This window comes from Pelobates fuscus, chromosome 9 (genome assembly GCF_036172605.1).
Source record: "Pelobates fuscus isolate aPelFus1 chromosome 9, aPelFus1.pri, whole genome shotgun sequence".
NCBI lineage: Eukaryota > Metazoa > Chordata > Amphibia > Anura > Pelobatidae > Pelobates > Pelobates fuscus.
The window spans coordinates 68,530,613-68,543,372 of NC_086325.1; the positions used below are offsets into that span (position 1 = coordinate 68,530,613).

Sequence of the window (12,760 nt, forward strand, 5' to 3'; positions counted from 1 at the left end):
TTTGCTTTCACTTGGGAAGGACGCCAATATACCTTCCAAGTTGTGCCCCAGGGATATATACACTCACCTACGATTTGCCATGGACTAGTTGCACGGGATTTAAGCCACCTCACTCTACATCTTCCAGTATTTCACTACATTGATGACATCATGATCTCTGGATCTAAAGAGGAAGTGAAAGAAGCATTACCTGTTCTAGTGAATTACATGACTGGACGGGGATGGGCAATAAATAAAGACAAAATTCAAGGTCCAACCCAAGAAGTTAAATTCCTAGGAATGATGTGGTCCGGGCCTGTTCGGAAGATACCTCAGCCTGTGCTGGATACTATCCAGAATTCTCCAGAACCTAAGACGCTAACAGAAGCCCAAAAGTTTTTAGGTGCAGTTGGTTACTGGAGAGCATTTATACCGCATCTAGGATTGCTGCTACGCCCCATATACAATGTTACCAGAAAGAAATCAGCATTTGTATGGGGAATTGATCAAGCTACAGCATTCCAAGCAGCAAAGGAAGCAGTATTACAGCATCAGGGCTTGGGCCCGATTCAAATTGGAGCTCCGTTCATATTGGATGTGATGGTGAACGACAACGTAGCATCATGGGGACTATGGCAACCGAGTGAAGACAAAGGCAAGCGGGCAGTACCAATTGGGTTTTGGTCCAAGCAATTGACTGGGGCTCAGCAAAGGTACACACCTTTGGAGAAGAATCTTCTGGCAGCATACCTCGCACTGCAGCATGTGGAGACAATGACTGAGAAAAGCATAGTATCCGTGAAAACAGATTTACCAATAGCAGGATGGGTACGAGATGAAGGATTATCTGCAAAGACAACAGTGGCACAAAGTCAGACATTATTAAAATGGAAGTGGTACCTGCAGGAAAGAGGAGGGATCCAAGCAGGTGAAGTGAAGGAACTGACCAAACTCCTTACTGGGTTAGTGACATATGATACACTTTCACATCCCAATGTACAAGAAGTCCCAATTTTACAGCCCTCACCCATCAAGACAGCTCCTTCATTTGGAGAACTGGGTGAAGAACAAAAGAAAAACGCATGGTTCACAGATGGGTCTGCAATCATGACCCACAAAGGACGACATTGGACTGCAGTAGCTTACAACCCTCAGCAACAAATTGTGATTCAAGAGAAGGGAATAGGAGGATCTAGTCAATATGCTGAATTGACTGCCATAGTCATACTGATGGAAGAAACCACAGATCCAGAGCTCTACATCTATACAGATAGCTGGGCTGTGTACAAGGCTTGTGTTACATGGATGCCTACATGGAGAAACAACAGGTGGCAAATACATGGCAAGACAGTATGGGGAGGAGAAGATTTATGGGAAAATATATGGAAAACAGCCCAATCAAGATTAATACACCTCGGACATGTTAATGCCCATGTGAAAGACAGTACTGGAGAAGAGAACGCGAATAAGATAGCCGATGAATTGACCCGAATACGAGAAGCAAAAATAACACCAGAACCTGTTGATCCAGTATTACTTAGAATGGCAGACTGGGCCCATGAGACCGCGGGTCATAGAGGAAAAGCAGCTACGCTAGAGTGGGCACGAGCCCGAGGACTACCAATAACTCTCCAGATGATTGTCCAAGCTCAAGAAGTATGCGAGACCTGCAACGAGGTGAAGAAATGGCCCCTCACGAAGCAAGCCCGTGGACATTTAAATAAAGGAACAATAGCAGGACAGATCTGGCAGATGGACTACATTGGTCCCATGCCTAAAGGAAGAGGGGGGCTGATGTATTGTTGTACTGCTGTAGACACCTTTTCCGGAATTCTGAAAGTATTACCCTGCAAACATGCAAACCAGGCCTCAACACTTCAGATGCTACAGACTCTTGTGATTGCTTATGGACTGCCATCTGAGATTCAGACAGACAATGGAACCCACTTCACTGGACAGCTCGTACAGCAGTGGGCAAATGACTCAGGGATTAAGTGGATCTTCCACATCCCCTATCATCCTCAAGCTTCGGGGTTGATTGAAAGGTGCAATGGGCTTTTAAAAGAACAGATTCGGAAGCTATCCCCAAGTAGGACATTGAGGGGGTGGGACCGGGTGATCACGCAGGCAGTTATGATACTAAATAGTAGACCAATAGGACAGTTTTCACCATATGAAAGATTGACTGGACAGGTAGGGACACCAACTGTGTCAGTTCGATTAAGGTTTAAGGGATCTTTCCCCCAACAGGTGGGGAAGAACAAATTTAAAGTGGTCAGCCAGAACCTAGTTGAGATTGTACAGGGTGATGAATGGATGACATACATACTTCCCATGGGTGGGATATTACCAGAAGGGACTGAAGTGACCTTCGCCCTAACAGAGGAGCTAAGAGATGATAAATGGTTGACCACAGGGATGGTAAATGTGTTATCAGATTTGTGGGAAATCCCATTGACCAGGGGGTGTCCAGGCCAGATTTTCTCACACACTGTATTAGGCGTGGTATCCATTTGGATCCCACGGAAAGTATTAGTGACATGGGAGGAAAGCAATACCTTACAGACAGGTTCCAAAGTATGGGTGCTACCACGAGCAGGTGAGCAGGTCAAACAGAAGGGAGAAATACTGTCCAATGGACCTGGTGACACTAAAGTTGTATTACTAAGTGGAGGTACTCACCCTATTTTCTTTCCTTCCAACAGATTGGTGCCTATATAGACAAGTCGGATCCCTGGTCCTCCAACTCATACCTGAATCTATTAGCAAGTTATTCGAGAGTGTCAAACAGCACGGATTGCTGGATTTGTGGGGCCATATCATTCAGCGAGGAGAGCAGTTACCCATATGTTGGTGTTCCATGGACATTGGAGGAGTTAAAACAATATAATAATACAGGATTCGGCTGGTACCGAGAAGAAGGAAAGCCACAATCATTGGACAGATTGCATATTATAAACCGCCCCCAGGAAGGTGCTATTTGTATCAGTTCACATAACAACGGAGGCAATGCCACTAAAATGGGATATTCTAACTGTACATCTGCCTGGGTAAAGGGCTATGGTAATGAACAACATTGGGCAATGACTGTCAAAGACGCCAGCCCAGTGGTGAGAGTAATAAGTATGACCTCTCATGGTGCAATAAAAAGACTGAGCTTTCCCTTTATTTCTATACTCCTGGACACTTGTTTTAGTGGGGCCCCAGATAATAGTTACAGTGTCCTTCCCAGAGGTGTGTATTTTCTGTGTGGTAATTGGGCCTATAGATGGTTACCTAGTCAATGGGAAGGAGAATGTTACATTGGATCAATCATCCCCGCCATAAGGCATAGAAATAGCTTTCCAGAAGGCATTATTAGAAATAAACGGTGGAGTTCATTTATCGGAGAACATGAAGCTAATTCTGGAATTGTATTTCCCGGCTGGGGAGTATATTGGTCATTAACTCGAATAGAAGCTTTAAAAAAGCTAGTGGATGAAGCTTTAGATGCAACCGTGGATGCTATTAACAAACTATCCCAAGAGCAGGTACAAATGAGAGCAGTGGTGTTGCAAAATAGACTGGCATTAGATTATGTCTTGGCCGCCAAAGGAGGCGTTTGTGCGTTGGTAGGGACAGAGTGCTGCTCATATATTGTCAATAACTCTGGCGCAATAACACATGATATTTCAAAGATAAATGATACCAGGAAGAAGCTCCAGAATCCACCGGATAGTGGACCTTTTGGGTGGTTGGGTAATTTAGGGTTTAAAGTAATGCAATGGGTAGTAGTGGGTGTTGTTTTATGTATAATATTGTATTTTTTTGTAAATTTGATTATATGTGTGGGAAAGCAAGCTATGAAGAAAGTAAGACCTATCCGGGAAATATATGAGTTATAGTTATTACTCATGTAATGGGATCAACAGGTGGATTGTATTGGTTATGGGCAATGATAAATGTTCTATTATTGTGTTCCCATTCATGTGCAATAACGTATGATACCTATAGGGGGTGTAGTGAGCACTGTGACGTCGAGTGAATAAAGATGGCTGCCGCATAGTCAATGAGACATGTGCTTTAGGGAGGAAGTGACCTATAGGTGGCCTAGTGAGCACTGTGACGTCGAGTGAATAAAGATGGCTGCCGCATAGTCAATGAGACATGTGCTTTAGGAAGGTATTGAGAATTCTTAAGTCACTTCCTTTCACAAATGACCACATGTAGTATCCGCCTCCTAGAGATGACCATTAGGTATTGGTTATGTTACCTCTGTGGGCGGATACTAGATGGGAGGTTATTCAAGGGGTTACCAGAAACCTGAGAGCAGTTTCATGACTGGGTCGGAAGAAGCCAGGTGTCTTTAGAGGTGCCCATGTAAATCCATTTAACATGTGGCAAGGAACTCACCTCATTGTTCTGTGTGTTATGCTGATTCAATTATCCTGTGTAAGCTGCTGAATCTCCATGAATAGAGCTAAGTAGATTTCTTACCTGAATGTATTGTTTATAGCAGTGTGTGTTTTTTAAAAGTATTTGTTTTTTTGTGTGCTTGATAATTGTATTCCCAGTAAAGTTTTGTTTATACTTTCATCAAAACTTTGCCTCTTGTCTGTTCATTCAAGATATTCACTAATATTTATGTGATTGACCAGTATACCTTTTATTATTTTATTTGTGGTATTATTTCATATTTATGAAATTCAGAACTTCATAAATATAAAGAAATTACTTAATTTACCATTACAATGTATTTCTAGATTTCGTTTTCCTGACCGTGTATGTCACTGTTGCTGTGTGTTTGCTGTCTGTGCGAATCACAGATCAATGTGTGTTTTGCTGGCAGTGTCTTTCTCAGATAGCTGAGAGTTTTGCAGTCTGTACATATTGCTATTTTCTACACGTTTCACAGATTTCCGTGAGTTTCAAGGGTGTATGTACTCAGTTGTACAGGCTCTGTACAAGGTAGACAGTGCTAGTTAGCTCTCAGACTCATATGCTTCTGAGTAGGAATATGTTGGCGCTATATAAATGGCAATATGACAATAATATATTTGTCTGGTCCAGCTATGAGGTCTCAGATGGGACTGCTCTGGTATGAATTATCTGTCCATGGCATGTATATATGTATATCAGACCTGGCTCTGTCTCAAACTGGTATGGGAAACCAGTCTGCGCTGATGCGAGACAATTTTGTCAGGTTCTCGGGGAGTTAATTATCTGGCTATGGTTTAACCCTTCTCCTCCTGCAGGTGGTATGATGATGGTATTCTATAATCGCTAGAATTCCTACGGATCGGTGAGAGCATATGCTTACCTTTCACAGTTCAAGGACAGTTTCGCTCAGTGCACCTTACACTCATGGCCATGATGGTCACTGGAATACTTCCGCCTATACCCAATACAGCTGGAATACCACTATTTCCCTGCTGGGCACTTGGGGGACCGCCAGTCCCGGTGCAGGTTATTCACACGGCATTACGCTGTCTAAAAGGGTTGGGGTCTAGGGATCCTACGTCACAGGACGCTCTGAGGATCTACTAAATTTAGGGGCCTCTATCCAACTCAGAGGTCCCCACTCTCACTCAGTACCCCTCGTAAGCGCTACGGAATTGGATGGCGCTATATAAATAACGTGTTATAATAATATAACAATAATACACGACCCAGGATTGGCCTGATATGTCTGTGCCCCATTGATTGGCCTGCTATGTCTGTGCCCCATTGATTGGCCTGCTATGTCTGTGCCCATAAGATTGGCCTGCTATATCTGTGCCCATAAGATTGGCCTGCTATGTCTGTGCCCATAAGATTGGCCTGCTATGTCTGTGCCCATAAGATTGGCCTGCTATGTCTGTGCCCATAAGAATGGCCTGCTATTGTCTGTGCCCATAAGAACGGCCTGCTGTTGTCTGTGCCCATAAGAACGGCCTGCTATTGTCTGTGCCCATAAGAACGGCCTGCTTTTGTCTGTGCCCATAAGAACGGCCTGCTTTTGTCTGTGTCCATAAGAACGGCCTGCTATTGTCTGTGCCCATAAGAACGGCCTGCTATTGTCTGTGCCCATAAGAACGGCCTGCTATTGTCTGTGCCCATAAGAACGGCCTGCTATGTCTGTGCCCATATGAAAGGCCTGCTGTGTCTGTGCCCATAAGTATGGCCTACTATGTCGGTGCCTTTTGCTTGGCCAACTATTCTGTGTCCATTAGTTTGGCCTGTTGGGCCTGCTCTATCCCCTTTTGGCCGCAGGCCTGGGGGAATATCACTGAGGAGAAGCCAGTGCCCACCAGTGACATGGAAATGGGCGGGTGTCCGGACAAACACCACTGCCATACTACCCAAGAGGACACCAATATACGGCCATCTGAATATGGTAGGTAGGGTGAAGGCCCTAAACCTCAGACCTGAAGGGCAAGTTTTCTTATTAAGACCCCGGACACACTTCCGCGGTTGCGCCAGTCCGGCGACGGCACTTCTCCGAGGAGAACTTTGCACAGGCAAGGACCGGTACTCAGACACCTTCAGGAGAACGCGGTGTTTTCCTTGTCTTTATCAGCTAACTCCGTATCTGTCTCCCGGTGTCCATATAACTATCGGTAGTTATTCCTGCGTGAGGTTAGCTCCTGGCCCTGTTCAGTGGGGCTTACTTGTCTTGCCTTCTAGCTGAGATGGAATTTGCGTTCTACTCGCATCTACGTTTTTGTTGTCTTTTTCGTTTTTCGTGACTTCCTTTTCCTTTCGCTCGGGTCGTCGAGAGGCCTGACTTGGCCTCCTCCGACCTCCCGGGTGCTCGTGGATTGCGGAGAACGTCTCCAGCTTTCCTAGACTACCAACGGTTCGCCTGGACCCCGTGCGCGCGCACGGGATCCGGACGGTCAGTTGATAGTTTTTTCCATCGTTTTCCCGTAGATTGCCCTCAGCCTTATGCTGATACTCGTATTTGGTGTACCCTTTAGTTGGTCACCCTGAGTCCCTAGGGACCCTAGCTTGGATCACAGGAGGGTGCGGCCCTCCATCTCTTCAATCCGAGAATATTTTATCTGCTGGAGCAGAGAGCGAACCCCTCTCAGATACGTTACCGGACACTGATTTGTTATTAGAGGGCGCAGCCCCCCCTCAACCTCAGCCAGAGCCAGAGACTGAGCTGGATACAGGGGTCATGTTTGGAGGAAGCATTCTCATAGAGAGGAACGGTCACGGATGCTGACTCAACTGTTTGGTTATTTACGGGTGCGGCCCGCTCAGGCTATCAGCCGGACGTTAGCACGATATATGATCACATTAGTAGAGAGCGCGGCTCTCTCATGCACTCGACGCTCTACGGTGCCATCCATTTGTTCATCACACAGGCTTGTACCTGTGCAAGACACCGATGTCTACAGGGAGGGGCGTCCCTCCTGCATTCAAGTAGTTCTGACGTCCGTGCTACTGATTTCGATATAGAGGACTGCCTGGTCATGCAAGATATCCATAGGTAGACTGGTTCCCTCTAGTCTATCTCCTGTAATGGAGGGATATTCTCACCGTGGTATAACGAGGGGTGACTCCCACTTGTTTATACACATTCCTGGAGATGGTACGGCTATCGGATGGAACTCAGGTATTATGTGAGTGCAGGTTTGGGTATATTCTGCACCATAACAAGCAGAGGATTGCTTTCTGTTTTTGGATATCCGGACCATTGTGAACAACTGCTCAGACAGTTTCTCCCGTATTTAGGTAGCAGGAGATACGGGGACCTTCAGGGAGCAAACGGGCTCTACCTTGCTCGGGTAACAGGATTAAGGAGAGCCTATTACCCGCTCTGAAGGTAAAAAGCCGTACGTATGGTTCACAGGGTACGACCGGAAACCCCCGTTTGGTCTTGACCTCCCCGGTCCTCAGATCTTGGGATAAGATGGCAGGACTGCCCCGTCTCCTCGAAACGCATACCGGGTGATCAGGGTTCGGAGATGGAGGACCCTCCGTCTATACTCTAGTTATCCCTCACGGGAGCCATCTTGTTGGATTCGCGCTACCCTACTTTTCAACTATCGTCGAGGAGACCTACGAGACCTTATGGTGGTACCTGGTATACCCGACTCTCACACAGACATCTTTCACTCTTGGACGAGGGCATTTCAGGATGAAAATCTGCGTTCCTGTTTGCACTTCCCATTCCTTTGAGGTTTTCTGGGATTCCCTATTCCCAGAATAGTCGACCACCGTTCCTCCACTCAAGTTCAGTTCGGAACCCTGAACGGACGTCTTCTGGAGCTCTTTCTCTACGGCGTCCGAAGTTTACACGGTCCGTTTGGACTATTGGAATCACTTTGTATACGGCTGGTCTGGCCACACTCTCATTGTGTGCGTTATGAATTTATGCTCGGATGAGTCACCCCACCAGGTAGGACAGGAAGGTACGAAGATCCTCCTCGGCTTCTATTGCGATTTTGGTGGTGGTCTTCGGTGCATTCCTTGAGATTGGAGATCTCCCTGCAAGGCCGCATCGCCGAATGGCCCTGGCACGATCGGTGGAGCCGCCTTATGGGTCATGAGTTGAGACTTGGTGTCAGTTTTCTTCTCGCGACCCTAGGTCATAGAGCGGATTTTGAAGTTATACGACTACAGGAATGTGACTAATAGGTCAGCTTGCCAGCTCATGGACCGACTTCTAGGAAACAGTTTGCTACGCCACGTACAATGGATTTACCGACGGAGGGTGCCTTTTTCCGTATTTGAGATACCTTGTCGGTTGGCATCTTCTTTGACCCGTCGGCTGTCATTTATCGTATTGGAATGTCCAATTAGGATTACTCTGATATTTCCTGGTATAATTACCAGCGACACGAACAGAGTTGGATTGGTGAACTGAGCTTTCAAACAGCAAATACGAAGCCTCCTGTCATGTTATAAAATTGTAGATTATGCTAGCTTTAGTGTACCTATAATCTTAATTTTATTAATGACAGGAGGCGAGTATTTCCCACCCATTCTTGTCCCTCCCTTGTTTTATGTTATAGTTTAGATTATCAGGTAGGTATGCAACTCTGTTTGTTGTCTCTGCTACCTGTCGCTTGTTCCTTATGTCTGTTTTTTCCATTAATAGGGTTGGGATATTTACATATTAGGTTAATTTGGTTGCTACATTGGATATCTTCATGTTTATTCGGAGTACATTTCATTGGATAATCAACCTGTTCGATTCTGTTTTTTATCTCGTTTCAGTTTACAGTCCACCTACACTATCGAGTTTGACGGTTACACTTGGATGGTGGACATCGTTATATTCATCGTATCTAGGACTTCGTTTCTTCCCCAAGATGTTCTCTGCCTTTTATTCTGTTTTGTCGCAGCTTGAAAGAGGAAATGATGCATGGGGAGGGGAGTTTTATAGTACCTAACTTTTTTCTGATTGGTTGTTTTCTGTGCTGCTGTGGAGTTCTAGTAAAGAGAGACTTAAGCAAATACTCGCCTCCTGTCATTAATAAAATTAAGATTATAGGTACACTAAAGCTAGCATAATCTACAATTATAGTATTAACAGTATTTGTTTCATAATCAAAAGGTGCATGATAAAACATCTGCTTACGTTCCATCCGCAATAAGAGTGTAAATGGCACTGTATTTACTGTTAGTACATCACCTCTTTTATATCCTGCAAATGACATTCAGAAATCCCATGGATATACTTTTCAATGGCTGAAGATCTTTTGGAATTTCCATCTCTAGCACCATTAGGTGAGGAATTGGGCAACATGTCTCGAACTGCTGGAGGGTTAAGATCCACATGGAAATCAGCAGAAATCTTGCAATTGTTTTTGATATCAAACAATGCAAGAGTGACAAAGAAAGGCTCCACCTGAAACACAAATGAAAGATTATTTCAAATTTTACTGTAATGCTTACATCAATGGAATTTGTACATTTGAGTATTATCTGACCTGGCTCTAAAAATCTTAATTATCAACTCAAATACAAGCATTTGTTATTTATTATTGATTTGATGTATCGACAATGTATTTCACATATTCTATGCAAGAAAAGGTAAACTTACCCTATGCCCTACTAAGTGTGGTATACGTTAAAGGAATGCACTGAGCACCAAAACCGCTACATTCCACTGTAGTGATTACAGTGTCAGGAGTGCCCTGGTACTCTCCCAGTGTAAGTAGTCTAACTGTTCTTAAAGAACTTACCTGGGTCCCCCTTAGTGTCCGTGGCTGAAGCCTTGCTTCTGCACTCGGCAACACACTGAGCCAAGCAGTGCTGTGCAGGGCCACTCTCATTGACTGCGAGATCTCAGCCAATGAGCACGGCCCTGTATCAAGCCGGCTTAGCTCCTGCAGGAGAAGCCAAATACAATTCAGGGACTATCAGAGAGTGCCAAGGCACTCCTGGAACCATAACATACACAGCTGGCTTATTTTAGAAAATTAAATATAAACAAGGCAGTCTCTGATATCAGTAAAACTTTAAAAATAATATAATTCTAACAATATAATGAAATATAATGATGTGCGTGTGCTAAATAACTGATCTTGGCTACAGTTTGACAGAAATCTCTCTCTCTCTCTCTCTCTCTCTCTCTCTATATATATATATATATATATATATATATATATATATATATATATATATTAGAACATACTAAATATTAAAGAGGCATGTAACTACCTTATGAAGATAATTACTGATCTTAAAAATGTTTAGACAATTTACTGAAATGTAAACAGTAATTTCAATGCTCAACATTTAACATTAACTGTTTTTTTTCAATGGCATATCCACAAAATAATAATATATGCACATAAATGAAAATACTAAATAAACTGGATATATTGATGATGTTTTCACACCTAAATTGAAAAATAATAGCCAAATAAAATTACCTTTATTTAAAAAAAAAAAAAAAGGATTAATGACGTACTAATATGACACGTACTATAAAATTGATCACAGCACGAATCATATACACATTTATAGGTTAGACATAAGGTTCATATATTCACAATTCAATACAAATAGAATTATTTTGAAACTTAAATTACATACATTTGTTAAGGATCCTTCTGATTGTTCTGTTACATTCATAAGAATATTAAAGCTTAGCTCCTGGCATTTCATTATGAATCGTCTACCGGTTTTCTCTTCAAATGGTCTTATATCTGGCTCGATGCCTGAGAAATCCAATCTCTAGAAGGAAAACGGGAGATATTTTTTTTTAATGTTATACATGTAGATCTAAAAATATCTGGTTATGTATTCTTCTTTGTATTATTATTATAATAAGAATATTATTATCTTATTATTATTCTGTATGGCACATATATATAATGAATTGTGCTCGCCGCTGGTGTTCCAGCGATGATGAGGCTGTTGAGCAAGGGACAGCCAGGACTACTACCACATACCACAGCTGCATGAGAGAGAGATACCGATAAACAGATAAAAAAATAGCCACACAAAGCGATGGGGACAGAAATAGCCAAGTATAGCAGTGGACAGAAGGACCCACACAAAAAGGGAAAGAGTCACACAAAGGAGGAGACTTAAAGCAAAAGAATTCTAGCAAATTAAAATCAAGCAAAAAAGGAGAAGAATAAAGGGGGGGACAGAAAAATAGGGGAAAAACAAGAGTCAAACAAAAGGGGAGAAGTAAGAGCCACGCAAAGGGTGGAGGAAGAAAGAGATACACAATGCTGAAAGATATTAAATGATAATGAGAAATAATGATGGGCTGGTGGGCACATGCCTAAGATTTGCACAGGGTGCTCAAAAGGCCTTAAGCCGGCCTTGGTTGATGTGTTTTGAGGACTGCGATGGAATTGACAAAAAAATTTAAAATTCATCTCAAACATCTAACTAAATTTGTGAAAGATAGTTTTCTAACATCCTGCTCTTACAGGTTCAAATGTCAGGATGGCTACTCTATTATATTTTCTTTGTAATATTTGCAGTTTCAGACTATAATTTGAAGCCTAGCACATGTACTATAAGCAGTAACAGATGTAAGCTATTAGAGGGAAAACCAATCCACCTACGCTCTACGGTTCCTTTCCAAATGTTACAGCTTCCCTAGTTCCTGATATGTACACAACACATTACTTTGCATAACTGTCAAAAAGGCTCAAAACACACGGAGCACAGCTACAAGTGCCAGAACTTTCAAATACCCTTCTCAATATTACATACAGCATGTATTAAAATCTCTGACAATCACAACTCATGGAAAACCTTGGCTTACGGCACATTATCAAGGATGGGGGTGTTCATTATGTGGGTTATATTGTAAAGTGAGAATTCAAAGTGAATTTTAAGTTCAACGCCAGAGGAGCTAAAAGCTTAACTTTACTTAGAATTTTTTACAGTTTGGCTATTCTACCCTTAAATTTGAAATGTCATTTACGATAATAACCCTGTACGTGCTAAATCATATGCAATACAATGCAGAGCATGATGTGATAGATATTTTTGTTTAGCTTTAACTTAATGAAACAGTTTGGGTGTACAGATCATGCCTCAATCACTGCTAATGTCTCTACTCAATTCTCTGCCATATAGGAGTTAAAGGGACACTATAGTCACCAGAGCAATTGCAGTTTAATGTAGTTGTTCTGGTGTCTGTAGCATGTCCTGCATTCTTTTTAATGTAAACACTAACTTTTCGGAGAAAATTAAGTGTTTACATTACTGCTCAGACGGCCACTAGAGGTGCTTCCTGGGTCAGTGCTGCAGTGTGCAGTGTGCAGTGCTGCTATTCAACATCTCCGCGGTGTGCATGGAGACACTGAACGCTCCCCATTGAGATGCATTGATT

General features: G+C 43.0%; 1 protein-coding gene across 1 annotated transcript in view; it reads right to left on the bottom strand.

Annotated features, from left to right (window-relative positions):
- DOCK11 (dedicator of cytokinesis 11) overlaps nt 1-12,760 on the bottom strand; it is a 293,614-nt gene that overhangs the window by 228,810 nt on the left and 52,044 nt on the right. Inside the window, exons 11-12 of the mRNA XM_063432045.1 lie at nt 10,996-11,136; nt 9,587-9,802 (exon numbers count right to left, since the gene is read on the bottom strand). Coding sequence (XP_063288115.1) covers nt 9,587-9,802; nt 10,996-11,136 — 357 coding nt within the window. The remainder of the gene's footprint in view (nt 1-9,586; nt 9,803-10,995; nt 11,137-12,760) is intronic.